Genomic DNA, 19940 nt, shown 5'->3' with positions numbered 1-19940 from the left:
GTACAGAGGGCATCTAGAAGAAGTAATAGTAATGAATAGCACTGACCCCTTGGTGACATCCAGCACTTTGTCCACCACCTCTTTCTGCTGTTCCTCATACTCACTCGCCTTGGCCGAATAATCTGCACTCAATTTGAGCATTCGGTCGTTGGTGAAGCGGATACCGTCCTTCTTACTGTCCAGCCACTTCAAATCCCCCCACTGACGCACCAGTTTATCATCCTTGATTGTCACCTGATCACAAATCACACTCACAAATTTACACAGTTAACAAGCTAATCAAGCGATGAAACTTGGATATATTTCATGAAGCTTTGATAGCTTGAAACGGCTTGCGAAGGCATCTTTGCGCAAGCTGCTCAAAAAACCTCGAAATAATTCAAAAACCTGTTTGATAGCTCGAACAGGTTCGCAGAAAGCTAAAGTGTATCTGGCAAGGAAATCTAGTTCATAAAAAGGAACATTTTCGCTATCTAACAACTAGTTGGCAGAAATTACGAATCTATCATGCAAAATTTTGATTGTTTAACGAAAACACGAGAAGGTTGTTATTTTTAGATTGCGCGTTAAAAAAAAATCCTAGGATTTGCTTTTATGGGGAGAGGCGTAATATAGGGCCTTTGAAAAAATCGTCGAGCTAATATCTGACATTCCGAGCATATGTTCTTTGAAATTTCTAAGATTAGACCATTTATCCACGGGAGAAAGGACCAACACAAGAGCTGTACAGCTCCTCACAGCGAACCGCTGTTGTGTCCCTGTTTAAGAACTACATGCAATTTTTTTGGTTACGTTTCTGGGCAGGGTACTGATATTTCACTCTCAAGGAACGAGCACGGATTTTTGTGGGATGAAATGGTTACGTCTCCGATTGAGAGGCGGAGACGTAACCATTTCACCACCGCTGCCAGAAACTCTGTGTGTAAACTTGAGGCATGCTAAGAACAGCAAATAAAAAGAACCTTGAATCTGGACCCCCATCGCATTTGCCTGCCTCTAGATTTCTCAACATAGCCGAAAAAAATATAGCACTAACTAGTTAGAATTATTCGGGTTCGAAACTTATTTATTCGGCGTTCAATTCGATATACTCACAGATCATTAGACAATTATCACATATCTAAAGAGGACCATGGGAATAAGACGTACCAATGTGAGCAGATCGCTTGATTCTATTCAATTTTAGTTTAAAATGTCCCAGGCACATCGTTGGGAATAAAAGACGGCATATCTCGTTACCCGACGTGTCAAGCACCGATGAAATCTCCTAACGACAATCTGTTTATCAACTAATCAATTTAAGCCTTTAACATGTTATCAACTTTATACATGCCAAGAGTTTCACGAGCAGGTCCCAACTAAACTCGAAATCAAAGAAAAAACCGCGAAGCAAGAAAGATATCAAGAAAAACTTGAATCAGCCAATCACAGCTCATGGCCACATTCTAGGGGAAACGTGTAAAATGACTATCAAACGTGACAGCAAAACAAATTCCAGCAATCGACGAAAGATATTGCCATGAGAGGGTGACGCAAGGTTTGAGTCCAGTCAATCGGATCACGACATACAAATTAGAGGTCCATCTGAGCGTCTGAGTTCAAACCGAATTCAGTGTATATACTCTTACATGATGCAACGGACAACTCTAACTCGCAATCCAACCTATATACGAAAACACCTCCGAATAAAAAACAATTAAATTTTGTCAAAAATTCTTAAGCTTATGTTTTGCAATCGAGAAATTGTAGAAAAATGTTAAGTCAACGTCAATCTCAGTCGAGAACTTTGAATAAGTGTATCAGATAAGTGCATCAAGTGTATCAGAAATCGGAACAGCTCGAAACCGTTCCGTGGCACAGCGATCAACAGCGCTGGTAACATAAGTGATTGAAAGGCAGCTACAAATGACGGGGTGTATGCCATCAACAGCGAGATGCCAATAGTCAATCACTAGTCGTGCGAGTCACTGGCGAACCTGACAAACGCAGCGGCGGTGAGCGACTGTGTCATTGTGAACAACAAGTTAAGAACCCGGAGCAGCTAAGAACGGCAATTCTGGCACGTTTTCATTGATATTACACAGGATAAGAGGCTATAATTGACGTCTCCAGTAGATCTGGCGGCCGCTCGTCAATCGCCAAATTGTAGAAACGTGTCGAGAGTGCCAGGACTGTCATTGTTTCAATAAGAAATTAAAAACGAGAAAAGAAATACATCTCTTAATTGCGATCAATCGCTTCTCATAATCAACAAAAACTAAGGAGGTTTCTTCGGTCTTATATAAGGATATACTGGATTCCACCAATCACAAGAACAGATACGAGTTCAGAGTTCAAAAGTGAATCAGTAGCGCAATTCTGTTACCAGAAAAGTGTCGAACATATTTTTGCATCAGCCGGCGGCCACAGACAGCGTAAGTTAGTGGAACGGTCAATACAAACTATCAAAAAGAAACTATGAACAGAGCAACTTCACTTTGAAAGAAATTAAATTACCGAAACTTAGCGAGTTCGAAACAAGTATGTTATTCGCGATGATTTAAGTGGAAGATTGAGGGAGCGCAAAATGCTGTCCCCAGAACACATGGTGTCTTAATAGTACAGCAGATACCGAGTCACAGTGGTCCCGAAACAAGCCCCCACTACAGATGTGACCGTCAGATTAAAACCACTCTTCGAAAAATCCAGCACTTGAGGGCGGCACCGCTGGAAGCAGTAGTGGGCCCCACCAAACTTTACACAACCAACTTTTAACAACGGAAAAACACCCTAGAAATCTCGCTGTCTATTTCCAGGCAGCACTTAACTTTACCGAACACAGCAGGCAAACTGCAAGTAAAGCCATGTGCAGGATAGCGGTCCTAAAGGCAAGGTCGGGCACAAACTGGAGTTAACCGAATGAGAATCATTGTAACTTATAAAAGTTCAACAAACCCAGTTCTTGGCTACGGCTCTTCGGCCTGAGTGCACGCGGCTAGTGATATCTCCATTAGTAACCTGCAAGTAGTGCAAAATGCAGCTCTTCGGAGAGTGATCGGTTGCACTAAGAAGAGCCCCATTGACCACATCAGAGAGCAAAAATCTCTGTCGAAAATCGCCAAAAGCTGCCCGCATTTCGATTAACGCTCAAAACTTATTTGACGTCATGCCTATTGCATTTATTTTTACCAATCTCAACAGCTGCCACCACAAAAAACTACTTCCAAAAATTATAGAAGAGGAATGATTATACCGAGGAGGAATTCCAACAGAACTTGGTGGGCAAACGCATCCAACTCAATAAACGATTTTTACTAGCTTAGTATTTTTGTACATCAGAATTTTAAAACGCTTCTAAGCACTTTCATATTCGTAGAGCTGATAGCTGAAGCCCGTCCAAAAAAGTCACAGCTAAAGCCCTCCACCAAGTTTTCCCACTAAGACTCCAGAAATCTCTAAGACAGAACTAACACACCCCCTCCACTCAGCTATGCACATCCTGGCACAAATAAGATCCGGCTACAGCCCCTACCTCAACACCATTTTAAATCGAATAGAGCCGAACGTCGCTCCTAAGTGCCCCCAAGCAAACTGCGCTGCATCTTTTTAATTGTCCGAAAAACTCAACTTCCCTGGCTCGGATGAACCTGTTGCAACAACAAAACGACAACAAACACAACAACAACAGTCATTCAAAATAAGGTCTATTGCGCTTGGCTCCTCTAAAAAATAAATGAGTGTTGTATATTAGATATTGTAAATCAAACTACTTTCGTAACAAAATTTAAATATTTTCATGTGAAAATCCTAAATTAAAACCAGGAAAGAGTGTGAGCCAAGATGGGCTCCTCGCTGGCTTCGCAACTATTTACGTACACTTTCTAAGGCTTTGTACATGTTCTAAGGCGATTGAGTGTTTTTCTGTTTTTCGTCAATTAATTAGGGCGACCGACACCTCTTTCACAGAGGTGATTCACAAAACATTTTCTTTCGATTAAACCCTGAAACTCAGATTTGTCAGGGCGGATAAGGAGGACGGCAGATGCCCCACTCAAGCATTCGACCCACTGAAACCCAAAGAATCCCCCTGAGGTATTATTTTATGAAATCCGTTTTTGGCTGACAGAACCTAAAATTTTTCTAAAGGCGCATTCGACGCTAATATATAGTAACTTTGATTAGGAAGCGCGAAGAAAATTTTTTGGTAAAAACTGTCAGAAAAGGCCTTAAAAACGCTTTTTTGGCCTGTTTTTTTTTTTAAATTTGCCCGTTGCGCAGAAAATTTGGGAAAGGGGGTCTTTATAATTCAACCTAAAAAAAATCAGATTTTTTGAAAATCCCCCTCTACAAAATCCTATATCCGCCCCCGGAGAAAAATTTCCAAAAGTTTACAAAAAGTAGTCAAACGTTCCAAATGGACATTTTTCTACAACTTTTCCTTTTTTAACTTTTCATACAAAATAAGGGCACAGTGAGTGAGTTTCTAACACTCATTTTTGCGATTGAGGAAAGGAAAAAGTTCAATCCAAAAAGCCAAAATTTAGACGTCTGCTCTGGCCAAAACTCTTTTTTTTTCAAGACAACTAGCGCGTAGCAAAAAAAACAAAGGAACTACTAAAACAGGTTGTTTTGATTGAAACCTTAATCTCAGACTGGTCAGGTTAATTTATGAGAAAAAAAAAACAAAAAATTTCACAACAACGGTCAAAATGTCAAAAAAGGGCTTTTTCCTAATGTATGTAACTGGTTCCTAAATTGTCTTTTTCCTAAAATGGTAATGTCAAATGATCAGCGACCAGTGACTAATAGTGTATTTGAGCAATAGTACTGGTACCTTGAAACAGTATCCGTGGTTTGGGTGGTTCTCCAACTTCACGCCCTTGTCCGGCTCCCTGTCTATCTTTCTGCCCACCTGGCAAAGCGCCTCCCTCATTTGCCCCTTCATGGCCTCCATCTCCTCGTGAGTGTCCTTCAGGTGTTCCATGAAGTGGGGGTTGATCATGAACACGCCCTCGTTCACCTTTTCCAAGTGCACCACTTTGGGCACCATCTCCACAAACTTACCTAAGGCCCACAAACCACTCTGCACTTTCAGAAGGATAGTTGATTTTATTGTAAGTGGTCATTTTGACTCTCCGCCGAATCCCACAGCTTGCACCTGTTTGGTTATCTCATTTCAAGTGTCTATCTTTCATTGGGACAGCTATTTTTCTTCCTAACTTTCGTTCCGGTAAAGGCCTTTCAGTTCCAACCTACTTCTACGGTGGTTCACAGTGGAGCTACTTTCATGTATAAAAAAGACATTCCATGCTATTCAATTCTGTTACGATTACAGTTGGGAATTTAGAAATGTTTTCCAGTTTCTTTCAATAATTATCAAATATTTGCTGAATGAACGTGTAAATCGCTAGTGGTGAAGAACGAACATCCCTTACTTCAGATTCACGTTTACTTCACCCGACTGCGTACTGACTTAACTTCAGTTCAATACTAAGCTGTCATTCATCGCTGTCTTTACAGTTGGTCGCCAACTTCCCTCTTCACTCCAACTAACAGCAACAAAAAGAATCTGTTCTCAATGTGATCTGACTAGGCGGCATTAACTTTTCAAACTGATTGGCCAACTTTAACATCCAGAGCTGAAAACTAGTAGGCTGTCCTAGACACTCTTTGCAGCTTGACTATAGGCAAGCGATCAACCTCGAAAATAGAAATTAATTGTTTGCCGTGATACTGTGCAATACCGGGGACATCAGATAATTATCTATTGCATACTTCCTGATTAGGGATTAGTCGCGATCATGTGCCATACAAAGCGAGGATCATTGTCAATTTAAACAGTCGTATTTGCGCGACAGGCGAAACGGCGGATAATCAAGAAACCGCCATGTCTACAAACCGCCATATCTTTAACCCGAATTTTTTTGCCTCAGAATAACTAAATGGGGACCGGTCGTTTAGCAGACCAATCTAAATGGGTTGCCTCAGAATAACTAAATGGGGACCGGTCGTTTAGCAGACCAATCTTTTAGCGTAAAAAGAGAAAAGGAGTATTTTAGCAGACCAACGTAAAAAAAACTGATGCATAATTTATTGACAGACTCACGAAGACGCTCAGACTTGGGTCAAGCTTGCCCAATTAGGACGATTATTTCACAATTTGTCAACAAAACTATCAACTTCAAAAACACAACAGTCTAAATTAGCGGCAAAACAAAGGTTTACGCGAACGATAACACTCATACCGAATGAAAGCGCAGCGGAGCAAGCGGTCGCTAATTACCAACGCCGCGTTTGAAGTTAGCTTTCTGATTTTCTGATCGCACTGAGTCTGCTAAAAGATATGTCTGCTAAAAAACTGGTCTGCTAAAATCCCTAGCACCAACGTAAATTACATCAGAATTGCATATTGTTTGTTAGATAGCGAAAGAGTTAGGGATTTTCCGTTGGTCGTCTTGTATAGTTCCACCAGGGTCTCTAGCGGCAAACCGACGAAGAAGGGACACCACCTTTCCCAGAAATAGCGTCTTTGCGATGGTGTCGGCGCCTCCTCTCTGTATAGCACACTCAAGAGGGAGGTTTGGTGGTCGTTAATGATACCCGTTCTAAGGGCCAAGTTTTTCGGCGTGCGGAGAACCGAGTAAAACTCCATGCCCGGTTCAAGCCGGCAAATTTTAGTTGAGGAGAGAACCGATAAACTTCCGTAACGTGAGGTTATGTGATAAGCTGCAGATGTCTGGCCGCTCCTTCAGGATTCTCCCATAGGCTGCCGATGGTAAGTGCGGTAAGGTGTACTCGGCAATTAAACAGATGGTCAGCAGTGTGCGGTCCTATACAGCAATTTGGGCAGAAGTCAGGTTTATTGTTATTTAATCTATGGTGATAACTATTAAGGTGAGTTGAATAACCCGACCTAAGTTGTGCTAGCGTGAATCTGGTTTTCTGCTCAAGTTTGTTTTCTTTAGCTGATATTATTGGTGGAATTCTGCCAAGTAGCCTAGATTTCTCGTTAAGGAAACTTTGTACTTCTGTGGTATGAAAAAGTTTTTGATCCCACAAACATATTCAAGCTAAGAGATGCTCTCATGGTTGTTCCTAAGAGGTGTTCAATTACGGGTTCAACGTTAACTGATGTCCGAGGGTGGACCTGCTGTTGCGGTTATACCCTTTATAACTTAAAGTATGGAGATCTGCTCTGTGGTCTTGATAACATCCAAGCAGAAACTGTTTGGAGAGCATTTCATAATGTTTTCTGAACAGAAGTACTTTTGTTTCGTCGAGTAAATGCGTGATGTCACTCATTTTTACGCAACCAATGATTGTTCCTGTTGCATTGTTTTGCTTAACTTGCAGATTTTGCCAGTTTGTGTAGCTCAATGTGGGGGTCCAAATGGGTGATGCATAGTTCAGTACACTCCTGCCAATTGCCTTGTAAAAATTAGTGCTTGTTTCTTTGGAGTAAAACCAAGTATTGCCGTCAAGTTTTTTCAGAACGTTATTTCTTTTTTTAAGGCTTTTCACAGACTTTATTAGTGTTCGTTGAATTAACTTGGTTGTCGAATGTAACGCCCAGAATTTTTGGGTTTCGGGTGGCAGGTAGCTGGGTGCCATCTACCATGACATTTGCTTTTAGGTTGAACTCATTTGTCCAAGTTGAAAAGATAGATGTTGTAGCTTTATCTTCTGAGAGTTAAAGATTTCTGCTCGTAAGCCAGGTGATGAAGTTTTCTAACAACGGATTAATGGTCTGGGTTAAGTTTCTGATGTTGGTACCTGGTACTGTTATGGCAATATCGCATGCATGTGCTGTTATTTTGACATTATTATTCTCAGGTATTGGCATTTGAGACATATACAGGTTATAAAGGACCGAGGATAACACACCACCTGGGGAACACCTTTACCCTTGCAAATCCAATCTAATCAAAATTGAAGCTCTTCGAAATATGATTTATATTTAGAGCCAAAGCGATGCTAACATGCGTAGTATAGATTAAAAACGGAAACGAAGCTGGCGTATGCCTTAATTAAGGAACAGCAAACACCTGAAGAAATTTTCAAAGCGGGCCGTTTTGAAATATTTCACAAGTTCTTGAAAAGTGATCGACGCTCTACCTAGACAATCTACCTAGATGATGATAAACTTTATGTGACCCAGAGAAAGCTGAAATTTCAATCACTTTTTAAAATCGGTCTGGAGCAACATTCCCTTTTCAGCTGTTTCCAATTTGTCTTCAGCAAAATATAATGAATAAATTTAAAAAAAACTAATAACCAAAAGTCTAAAGCCCTCGTTAGATTGCAGAACCTTCTTTTAAAATAACTATGGCGTTCTTTCGCCAGATCACAGTTTTTCTTTTTAACACGATAGTTGAAAAGCAACATCTCCTCTCCAAATAGAAGACAAAAAAATTAAGCCATTTACAAAGAGCGAAAAAAACTAGCGTCGAAATACCGACCTAAAAGAGTTCAACCATTTTCGTCGAAACGACTTGAAAAACTCATTTATCACATATCATGTTAAAGCGAAAAACAGAAATATAGACAGTGGCATAGAACGAACTCCAAAGCACTTCCTCGGAAAAGTTGTTTGAAAGCATATTTTACGTTTTTATCAAAAACTAATCTTACCCTTCAGACAGTCCTACTGATGCACCAACCCTCGCAAACGTTTCCAGATAAAAGTACAATGAGAAAGCCTAATCTTTCCAACTATTTTACTGCCGTACTCAAGAGTGACATTGGGCGACAAAGTGAGATAAAATTAGAAAAAGTTTGGGCCTGGTGGGACGAAAAAGAAGACAAAAATCAGAAGTTAGATAGATTCACATATTCACCTGCGATATGAATTTTAACCATCGTTTTCACATATTCCACATTATTACAAACTTAATGCCTAATGATCCAAGTAATCATTGATTGCAATAACTATTGATTCAGGGTCTGACAATATCCTCTCGTCAACATTGAGCGAGACAAATTTCATAGAAGCTGAGGCATTATCTTTAAATTCAGTTTAGATCAAATACATTTGTCTCGAGCCTTCTATATAATAATGGAATTGATGAAAGTAATGTATACTTTTTGCTATTTTTGATTGTTTTTCGAAAATTAATCATGAGAAACAGATAAAATACGGACTAAGATTCAGTCAAAAGAATAAACGTTTCAGACCAGCAGCTTTTCTTCTCCATCCTTCTACAATCGAGAGAGAGAAAGAGAGAGGGGAGAAAGAGAGAGGAGAGAGAGAGAGAGAGATAGGGATGGGAGCGAAAGGGAGAGAGGAATTTGTACCTAGATCCAACGCGACGTCCCTCAGAGGCTGGAAGAACTTCTCGTTGAAGGCTGACGCATTCGAACCCTCCTGCAATTGGCTGCTCTCAATCGTCGAAATTAGATTGGGAAGCACTTCAATTCCTTGATACACCTAAAATCCAACAGCAAGTAGTCTCTTTTTAGATAAAAGCAAAGTTAGCATGCGATTTTGCAGTGCCAAAAGTTTTATCAATTAAATCCATTTCTCAAAATTTGATCACTAATCGTAAAACTTTATCAACTTCTGAGTCTGTCACGAAATGGGTTTGTCTAATCGTCAAAAACTCGGAAATAGCTTGGGTCAATTTATTTCGTTGAGTGTATGTTTGCTGGAACATTACGTGGCTAAAATACACATTTTCGACGCATTTTCACCAAAACAAAAAAAAACAAAAAATCATTCAAAATGCTTTACGGCAAACAGCCCTCACGGGCATATTTCACCCATTTCGATAAAAATAATTAATATCAATCGAATTAAAAATGCAACAAACTTGAGCGCAACGAAGAAGAAGAATTTATTTCTCCAGTATACATAATAAGATACATCAAAACAATTTACACTGAATTAAATCGATTTTTTTTTCATTATCTTCAATTATAATCAAAAGATAAGCAACATAGAGAGGACAAGCTAAATGCACATTTAGGTGTCCACTCAATGCCTACCCTTAAATTTTATTGAATTCCAAGCCAAAAAGAACTTTTTGTCTCTTTTTTTTTCAAAAATAACTTAAGTTTTTTTTCCTATTTTTTTCCAGATATAACACGCACAACACAACTGCAAAACATTTTTTATCACAAACTACAAACATACCTATCCAAATCTGTGCTTCCTAAGATGAAAGGAACACAATTTTTCCTTTTTCTAAGAGCGCTCATATAAAAAATGTTGAATTCTGATAATTTTTAAAAATATATGTTGCTCGAAAAATAAAAACTGACGAGCATTTCAAAAGTTAGCCATTGATTGCAACCACGAGCGGTCATCAAGTTGCAGATAATTTTATTCAAAATCCTACAAAATGACTATTGAAATTACTCTCAGAAACTTTTACCTAATCATAAAAACGTCCATATCTCCATAACTTAATGATTCAGGAGTCTCAAAAACTTCTTTATTTCTAGCAAAAAGTTCACTATATAAAGTAGAGCTCTAAAAGTGCAATAAAAAAGTAGAAATAACCCTCGCATTAAAAAATTCGGATGTCTCGAATTCGAACATGCGACCTAGAGATAATGAATCTCACTCACGAACAACTCAGTCACGGACGCTTAATTGATGCAAAGAATAAGCCACAAAAAAGCAGAGAACAGATGCTATGCAATTTCCAATGCTACAGTGAAATTTCTATATAAGAGAACATTTTAATGAACACTTTTATTTGCGAGTTAGGTTAGAAAAACAAGAAGGTTCGTAGTAATACACTACGCTGATAGCTAGTGTAAACAGCTGCCAACCAGAAATATCACCAGGCGCTGTCCAAAAGTTGAAACTGATGAGATGCGGATAGCTCGCGTGAATAGATGATAGATTCGCGTCTGTAGCAATAGTGTTCAATTTCTGATCGAACTTTTGTTTAACGGTGACAAGAGAATAAAAGAACACACTCTTAAAATATAAAGTCATGCGGAGTTTCAAACAACTGCTTGGAACTTGCCGTATTACATATTCGTGTGGCTTCAACCGGGCTCACTAGATTCGGATGAAATAGTTGACCTAATGAAAAAACATCTGCCATACATTTTTCTATTCGTCATTATCTTACGAATGATATTGTTTGCTACTGCTGATCATATGACTCAAATTCAGGAATTCAATAACAAAAGCAATGCGGTGAAAACATGACGGCCACGCAAATCATGTGTTTCAAGCAACAGCACCAGGAGCGGATCTAGGATTTTGACAAGGGGGATTTTCAAAAAAATTGGAAAATTTTGTCGACCTTTTTTTAGGTTGGCTAAATTGATTTTTTCGCGCTCTCCGAAAGCACTAAAAAGACCATGTTTTGGCCAAAATTTCTGCAACAAAACCGATATTATCTCAGCAGAAACCCTTCATGCCAAAAAAAGTTCTTAAGTTTTTTTTAATTGAGTCACCTTCACCTCAGGACACACATGCACACAAAAACTTTTTTCAGTCATCAAACGACGCAATAAGAGGTCACAAAGTCGATATAAAATTACCGAACGATTAAGCCGAAAAAAAACAAAAAAAATATTTTAACAAATCAAGTAAAAAGCAAATTTCGATTCGGTCGGACTTTTTAAATGCTAAAGCACTAAAAGCAACTAAATTTAAAATGTTTACAGCAAAAATAAACAATTCTTAGACGCGGCAACTAAGATTCGTTACCTCCATGCTAAGTGAGCATGATATACTTACAAAATTGAATACAATAAGAACCAAAGTACCTCGAGGAGTCCAGATCCTTGCTTAGCGCAAGAGTAAGCACATTTAACATATAACCGGTTGCTTCAACCAAACGTTGCTGCAAGCGGATATTTACAACACTGCCCATTTTTTCTTACTTATTAGCAAAAAAATTACTGGAAAAGTTTAAACAAGCATCGAGTTCTTTGGCTCCAACCAACATTTTAAGCTGGCTGCAAAACATTTAGGTTCACTGGAGACGACGACAAAAAATTCAAATCCCAGAGAAAAATGAAAAATCAGACAAACATATCGCCACGCATCTTTTATATCACATTACAGGAACCAAGACAAATTAAGACTGAGAAAGAACTTAAAAAATTTCAAGAACAAAAATTGTTTGCTGTTTGTAATTGGAGTTTTAACTTATTGGAAAGTGGAATGAACAGAACATAGTAAGAAATCAAAAGTCAAAGCAAAAACAAATATGAGCGCTACAAGTTTCAAGATTTTTTCCTGAAAAAAAACCGAAAATAAATTGATTACGACCTGTATAAGTGACATCACTATGTTCATTGCAACCAACAAATCTCTCAAGAACAAGCACAAACACAGTTGAAATTAAACTTTGAAGCTCAAAAACTCTCAAAATCATGGGCAAAAATAATAAAACTTACAAAAACATTGACAAAAGACAGCTGGAAGCATTCGAAGAAACAATTTTCGAAGAAACAATTCTATCGCGTTAACACTATTTGCATTTCAAGAACTGTTTATAATTTAGAGAAATTTTGATCGATCTATTTCTCATTCCAAAAAAAAAAACGTGAGTCTCTTGTTTAACCTAGAAGTCATTCAAAAAACTAGGAGTCAAACCGTGAAAAATCAAACTTGAGCGTGCACAAATTTTAGGAATTTTCCTGAAAAGAAAAACAAAAAAAATTTCATCACATTCTATATCAAAAAAACTACTTCGTTCTTTAACACTTAAAATCACTTCGCACTGAATTCCATTCTATTAGTTAAAATGGTTATCCTTCTGAGCAAGATAAATCAAAGAGAAAGAAAATCAACATGAAAGAATGATTGACGAAAAAATTGCTCGAGAAGTATTTTAAAAAGAACTGAAAACTCCTGTGAATTCCAATTAATTGTATTAACTGCACCAATAATTACACACAGAGGCGTAGCCGCGCTTCCCGCCACTTGCGATAAAACCGCTTGCAACAATCACTCCGCACCACTTGCAACAAAAACATAATAAACAAGACGTCGAAAAAAATGAAAAACTCTGAAAAAAGGTGAACCGAATTTTTGGTATATTCCGATGAAAAGAAACTAGGGGCCAATCTAAAGCTGGAGGTACCTGTTCGATATTTTCGAAATTGTTAAACCGATGCGGAAAAAAAACAGGTTAACTCAAAACTTCAAAAATTGGGCTGTATCTATAAGCTTAATCGTTTCTCCAATAAAAATAAGTCAGAAGAATGGAAAATTTTGAGAAAATGGAGATTTCGCAAGGACATCATTTTTTCTACAAAAAAAGTGAGGAGTCAACGCTTCTGCAGAAAAGTTTTTCAAAACAGGTTTTTCGATTAAACTCATAGCCGCGGAGCAATCTACGCCAGGACTATTTTTCGCTTACTCTATGATTTGGCAGGGTAGTTTTGGAGAAGAGAGAAAAAGTTTGCAAAAATGGTGAAAATATCAGAAAAAGCACTTTTCTCAAAGACAAAACTTTTTTTTTCGTAAGCCAAGGAAGAGGGCCTTTTGCAGGAAAACTTTTGATATCCAGTTCTTTAGATTGAACTCTTCATCTCAGATTTGATATGATAGTTTTTGAGCGAAATCAATAACTTTCCAAACAACTGTCACAAAAATAAACAATTTGACTTTTCCGCAGGCTGTAATTTTTTACTGCAGAAAATAGGGCGTAATGCCTTATGTAGCAAAAAAGCTTACAGTCTATTTTTCGATTGCACCTTTAATCTGAGAATGGGCATTCTCAAAAAACATCAAGAGTAACCACTTATGCAGGGATGCTTTTCCAAACCAGCTATTTTGATCGATTAAACCGTTCATATCAGTCTTGGCAGGATAGTAGAAGTTCCGAAAAACAAAAATCTTAGCTTTTGTGAAAAAATTAGGTGTACCCACTTATGCAGAATATATTCACACAGGATTATATCAATTTGAACCGAAAAACTCAGATTCGAGAGAAGTCAAACATTTTCAAAAAACGGTTACAAAAAACCAAAAATTGACTTTTCCCAGGGCCATATTTTTTTTGTTACAAAAATTGGGCGTATTCGATTGTAAAAAGGAGACTCCCATGACCCGTTCGCTTCTTTCAACCCAAATTCTCAGGTTTGAGAGGGTAATTTTAGAGAAAAGTCAAAAAGTTTTACAAAACGGTGAAAAAATCATATACTAGATTTAAAGCCGACTATATTTAAGCAGAAACCAGTTGAGCCGAAAAAATTTTTTTTATAAGAACTTCCAAAAGTTTTAAGTCCCCCTGAAACTACAAAGAACAACACTTGCAACTACCATAATTCATGCTTCCAGCACAAAAACAATCCGTGATTTGGCACCTAATTCAAAAAAATTTGGGCAGACGAACGAAAGTCCGACAATTCTTGTAAATCATACTTTAAAAAATAATAAGGTCCTGCCGGGACTCATACTCGAGACTTTATGTTGCAACGCGACCGGGTTACCTCCAGGCCCAGTGATAAGAAACCTGGAAGTTGTTAAGGCTCAATAATAAAGCAAGTTAAATTTCTTGTCAGAAAAGCTCTCGCAAGTATAATGATAAAATATAGCCAACAAACCGTTGGAAAAGAGTCAATGAACGCAAGGAAATAGAAAAAAACTGAAATGTTTTTTGAAAATAGATAGCCTTAAAGCTACATATGATCAACGAGCGCATTTTGGTAAAAACGCACATTTTAGTTTTCCCCATTCTAGGAATAGCTTTAAAAGAGGGCCTTTTGCAGGAAAACTTTTGATATCCTGTTCTTTAGATTGAACTCTTCATCTCAGATTTGATATGGTAGTTTTTGAGCGAAATCAATAACTTTCCAAACAACTGTCACAAAAATAAACAATTTGACTTTTCCGCAGGCTGTAATTTTTTACTGCAGAAAATAGGGCGTAATGCCTTATGTAGCAAAAAAGCTTACAGTCTATTTTTCGATTGCACCTTTAATCTGAGAATGGGCATTCTCAAAAAACATCAAGAGTAACCACTTATGCAGGGATGCTTTTCCAAACCAGCTATTTTGATCGATTAAACCGTTCATATCAGATTTGGCAGGATAGTAGAAGTTCCGAAAAACAAAAATCTTAGCTTTTGTGAAAAAATTAGGTGTACCCACTTATGCAGAATATATTCACACAGGATTATATCAATTTGAACCGAAAAACTCAGATTCGAGAGAAGTCAAACATTTTCAAAAAACGGTTACAAAAAACCAAAAATTGACTTTTCCCAGGGCCATATTTTTTTTGTTACAAAAATTGGGCGTATTCGATTGTAAAAAGGAGACTCCCATGACCCGTTCGCTTCTTTCAACCCAAATTCTCAGGTTTGAGAGGGTAATTTTAGAGAAAAGTCAAAAAGTTTTACAAAACGGTGAAAAAATCATATACTAGATTTAAAGCCGACTATATTTAAGCAGAAACCAGTTGAGCCGAAAAAATTTTTTTTTAAGAACTTCCAAAAGTTTTAAGTCCCCCTGAAACTACAAAGAACAACACTTGCAACTACCATAATTCATGCTTCCAGCACAAAAACAATCCGTGATTTGGCACCTAATCCAAAAAAATTTGGGCAGACGAACGAAAGTCCGACAATTCTTGTAAATCATACTTTAAAAAATAATAAGGTCCTGCCGGGACTCATACTCGAGACTTTATGTTGCAACGCGACCGGGTTACCTCCAGGCCCAGTGATAAGAAACCTGGAAGTTGTTAAGGCTCAATAATAAAGCAAGTTAAATTTCTTGTCAGAAAAGCTCTCGCAAGTATAATGATAAAATATAGCCAACAAACCGTTGGAAAAGAGTCAATGAACGCAAGGAAATAGAAAAAAACTGAAATGTTTTTTGAAAATAGATAGCCTTAAAGCTACATATGATCAACGAGCGCATTTTGGTAAAAACGCACATTTTAGTTTTCCCCATTCTAGGAATAGCTTTAAAAGAGATGAATACATTTTATATACTGCTAAATGGGGAAAACTACAAAAGCAAAAATTTGAAGCGGAAAAGAATGATCTGAATATGAAAATTGGCTTTGACCATTTTTCAGAAAAATTTGCTTTACAAACTGAGCCACACTAGTAAATATTTAGCAAAAATGGCAAAGTAAACCCGTTTTCAATAGCAACTTGCAACTAACCTCATAAGTTACGTATTCAGTGAACTCGGATTTCAACCAAAAATTCTAATTTTAGACAAAGTAAAAAATTGCTCAACAGTAAAATATTAGGCTACGCTCGCACGTAGAGACTCCAAAGAACATTGGAGTAAAGTTGAAATTTAATATTATCCAATTTACCTTGTAAACATCCTTGAGACTGGCTTTGTTTTTCTGGAACCGAGCAGATATCCTCTGGACGTCTGGGATGCGGCGGAGCAAATGGTCATGCAGCTGCCTCCTCAAGTCACTGTTGCCAACCAGTACAGACACACAGTCCAGCCTCTCCTCAATCAGTCGTACATCCGTCAGGGGGTGTTTGAGAAACTGCCTCAGCAGACGGTGACCCTGCCCAGTGCGACACTTGTCCAACAGACCTGTAACCGATAAGCCCCATGCAATCTAACAGAACACAACACATCACCTAAATGCCGAGTGAAAACTTATACTTCCAGTATAGTTAACAGATTTTTTGGAGTACCCAAAGTCAACTGGTCCAATTACTCTGGCGAAATATATTTTTTTTAATTGGTGTTTTTCAATTTGATAATGTGAAATTTACAACAAACAAATGTACCTTTCAGAACGTTCTCAAAACAATATTAAACCTACAAGTGAAAAATTACTCGGAAGATGATGAAATTAGCAATACATTCCTGATAAAAAATCGTCTATACCACTGCTCCTTATCTTAGAGATAGATCTGAGCTTCGAATCCGGTAGCTTGCCCAAACTTCTGAAAAATGTTGTTATCATTCCTTATCATAAATTGGAAGCTGGTCAATTCCAATTAATTACAAGCCTTTAGTTTAAATACAAAGTTACAGCAGAACTTTGGAAAAAATAAGGCATTCTCGATCATCTAATTATTTTTTTACAAAACTTTGATAAGCGATACTGCTCGGCTTTCGACAAAAATAATGCTTGAACATGCAAGAATGCTTCAACTGTTTGGCTTTCGACAAAAACTTGCCACCATTCTTTTGTGGAACTAACATAGAAAATCAGATTCAACGGATCATTCGCTTCTCCTCAATAAACTTGAACCACTTCAACCGAATAATTTGTGTTGTTTGCGATGATGCTTCTACAGCAAGGACCTCTAAAACTAGACATGATATGAAAAACTAGCCTTCAAAAAAGTATTCTCAAATTTTGATACAGCTAGCTCCTTGCATATAGCCTCATCTAGCAAATGTCAAAAACACGAAGAAAGGTTTCGTTGATTTCAAAAAGATGGAACTTCTTTGACCAATGCTTATATGGAAACAGAACGAAGTAAAGGTTGATAGTATACTAAATTTTGCCGGTCAGGTTGTTAACCTGAGATCAAAATTAAGTAGGTTGTGGTTTTGTCTCACAAATGTGTCACTTTGTAATTTAAAAATATTCAGCTATTAAATAAAAAAAAATCAAACTTACCATACAAAATGATGTATTCAAATACAGTTGCACTCCTCTTTCTATCGCTAACACTATTTTTATGAATCAGAAAAGCAACTTAGGTCTATTTCTTCAATTGAAAATCATGTCGTGAAACGCACGTTTATGCATGTCCCAGGTCTTACACCACCATATTTCGATTAAAAACATCATATACTTTATAAATTGTTTTTTAATCGTTTAAAATCTGTATTAACCATATGAGAAAGCTTTCGGAAGTTATGAATGAAAGTCATACTACTCACCGAGAAAAGGGGGTTCTATGCTTAATAGGTAACATTGTTTTAGTACCACCAAATCTTGGGTCGATGGTAGAAAATGAACTATTAGAAGTGTTTGTTCGTCAATTAAAAGCTAACTATGTTATGTGAAACTATTGATCCTACCCGCTTGCCAAACAACAACCTAATCCCACTGGTTGGATACTTGGGGCTAGGAAAAAATCGCCCTCCAGTTGCGAACCCGACATGATGTGCAAACAGCCGCAAATGTCACTTACTCACACTCCCTAAAAAGTGGGGAACGCGAAAGCATGCTCCCTTAGTGTTTTTGGTTGCAGAGCGTACTAAGATGGCCAGGTTGCTCTGCCTGTCAATTTGAAAAACTATCTTTCGAGCTGCCATAAACTTCAACCCCAAATCTTACACCTGCTCCCCAAGCAACCAAAAAATCTTCAGAAGCATATTAAAGATTTGGTGTCAATATTAAAGCGAACAATTGGTGTCAATGTCAAACTTGCGGGTGGATTCATTTTAAATATAGCAATCCGAACAGCAGTTGAAATAGCAGAAAAAACTTTCTAAGTTGTACATGCACATCTCCTTGTAACATTCCCCAAACCAAAAAAAACTGTGCATTTCAGCCAAGAACTGTTTCCTTAAAAGCATCGATTCCCCTGCCGTATCTTCTTCTATACCCCCATCAACCAACCCGCGATTAGATCAAAAAGCGATATTGCCCGACTACCGACGACAAGTCCCCTAGTAACCAAGCCAATCCACTATGAAGTTCCTAAATGTTCTGCAATTAAATTGTAATGCGCCCTATGGGGATACTACGGAAATAGCAGCTTTAATGAGCCCTATTCACCTAACTGTTCAAGAAACCAATTTGAATTCTAAAAATTGCACTCCCTTGGTAATCTTAACTACAAGGTTAATAAAAAACACAGACAGCGAGAGGGAAAAGATCTTCTCACTGCAGTCAATAAACCTCTTCGAGGACTTGAAACAGTGAATAAGGAGATAAACGCCAAAAATCAAAACCGTTACATCGATTTGATATCCCTCCCTCTAACAAGTCTCCTAACCACTAAAGCAATCCTTTCCACTCGCCAAAACAAGAGAACAGTATTTTTAATTGAGGATACAAACCCTCATTTTCCCTATGGCGCTCAAACATACCAGAGACCCAACGTGGGGCAAGCCTAGGAGCCTAGAAGCTATGGAATCATTCTCCACGCCATACAATTACTACTATCAAATAGGTGTCACATTGACAGGAATTCATCAGCGCAAACCCGGAAGTATCACTGGCATCCTCCTCAATGCTACAAAACCTTGCATGGCAAAAATTTTTTAACCTGGGCTCAGACCAGCAACCAATTTTGTTATATCTTCCCAAGGCTGGGGATATTTCACTCTTGCTTCTTCAAACTTTCCTGAAACTTAGCGGAAGCGTACTGGCAAAGTTGTGAAATTGCAATTTAATGTTCTCACAAAGAAACTTATGTAGATTGATGCTCACTATGCAGATCGTAGTTTTTGGTGAGATGACTCTCACTGCAGCCCGTCAGCACATTCAAGCAGCCCGATATCATTTCATTGTATTGGCACCAAGTCATCAAACAAAGAAACAGCTCAGGGACAGCATAAGAACTGCGAAGCCGTCCCATCCAGTTTAAAAAAAAATTTACACGAAATTGTGACCAGAACAGCCAAAGAGAAGAGAAATATATGGCAAAAACATCTCCATACTACTTCCATTCACCAGAATTCGACTAGTGGTTTCTGAAAATGAATTCATCGTTAAAAGAAGTTTGTCCTAGGAACGGTTCCAAGCCATTTTAACGGCACCAGTGTACTTAGAAGCTTCACCAGATGGTTATTACATTATCTGAGTGGTCGTCAATGAAAAAATTTTTTCGAGATGCTCTGTCTACAATAACGTTTGTATGTGCAGGTGTCTCACTAAGATCAGTCCTATCCCCATTTTTTTTCAATTTTCAGGTTCATTAGAATCCATTATGCACCTTAAAATCTTATTGCATCGTATGCAGATGTTTTTGAACTTTTTGCTCGCCCAAAACAACTTTCCAAAGGCCCCCTTTAATTTATTAAACTACATCACCATGGTAAATTTCAAATTTTTTACTTAAGCTTCCACGAATTTTCCATATCAAAAAGTT

At 37.9% G+C, this 19940-nt stretch overlaps 1 protein-coding gene across 1 annotated transcript in view; it reads right to left on the bottom strand.

The window, feature by feature from the left end:
• The window catches only part of LOC134842946 (DNA mismatch repair protein Msh2-like), a 48890-nt gene that overhangs the window by 17203 nt on the left and 11747 nt on the right, over nucleotides 1-19940 (bottom strand). The window contains exons 6-9 of the mRNA XM_063859481.1: nucleotides 16232-16467; nucleotides 9274-9406; nucleotides 4814-5043; nucleotides 47-234 (exon numbers count right to left, since the gene is read on the bottom strand). Of these exons, the coding sequence (XP_063715551.1) occupies nucleotides 47-234; nucleotides 4814-5043; nucleotides 9274-9406; nucleotides 16232-16467 (787 nt within the window). The remainder of the gene's footprint in view (nucleotides 1-46; nucleotides 235-4813; nucleotides 5044-9273; nucleotides 9407-16231; nucleotides 16468-19940) is intronic.

This window comes from Symsagittifera roscoffensis, chromosome 3 (assembly GCF_963678635.1).
Source record: "Symsagittifera roscoffensis chromosome 3, txSymRosc1.1, whole genome shotgun sequence".
Lineage (NCBI taxonomy): Eukaryota > Metazoa > Xenacoelomorpha > Acoela > Convolutidae > Symsagittifera > Symsagittifera roscoffensis.
This window is presented reverse-complemented; position numbering and strand designations above follow the sequence as displayed.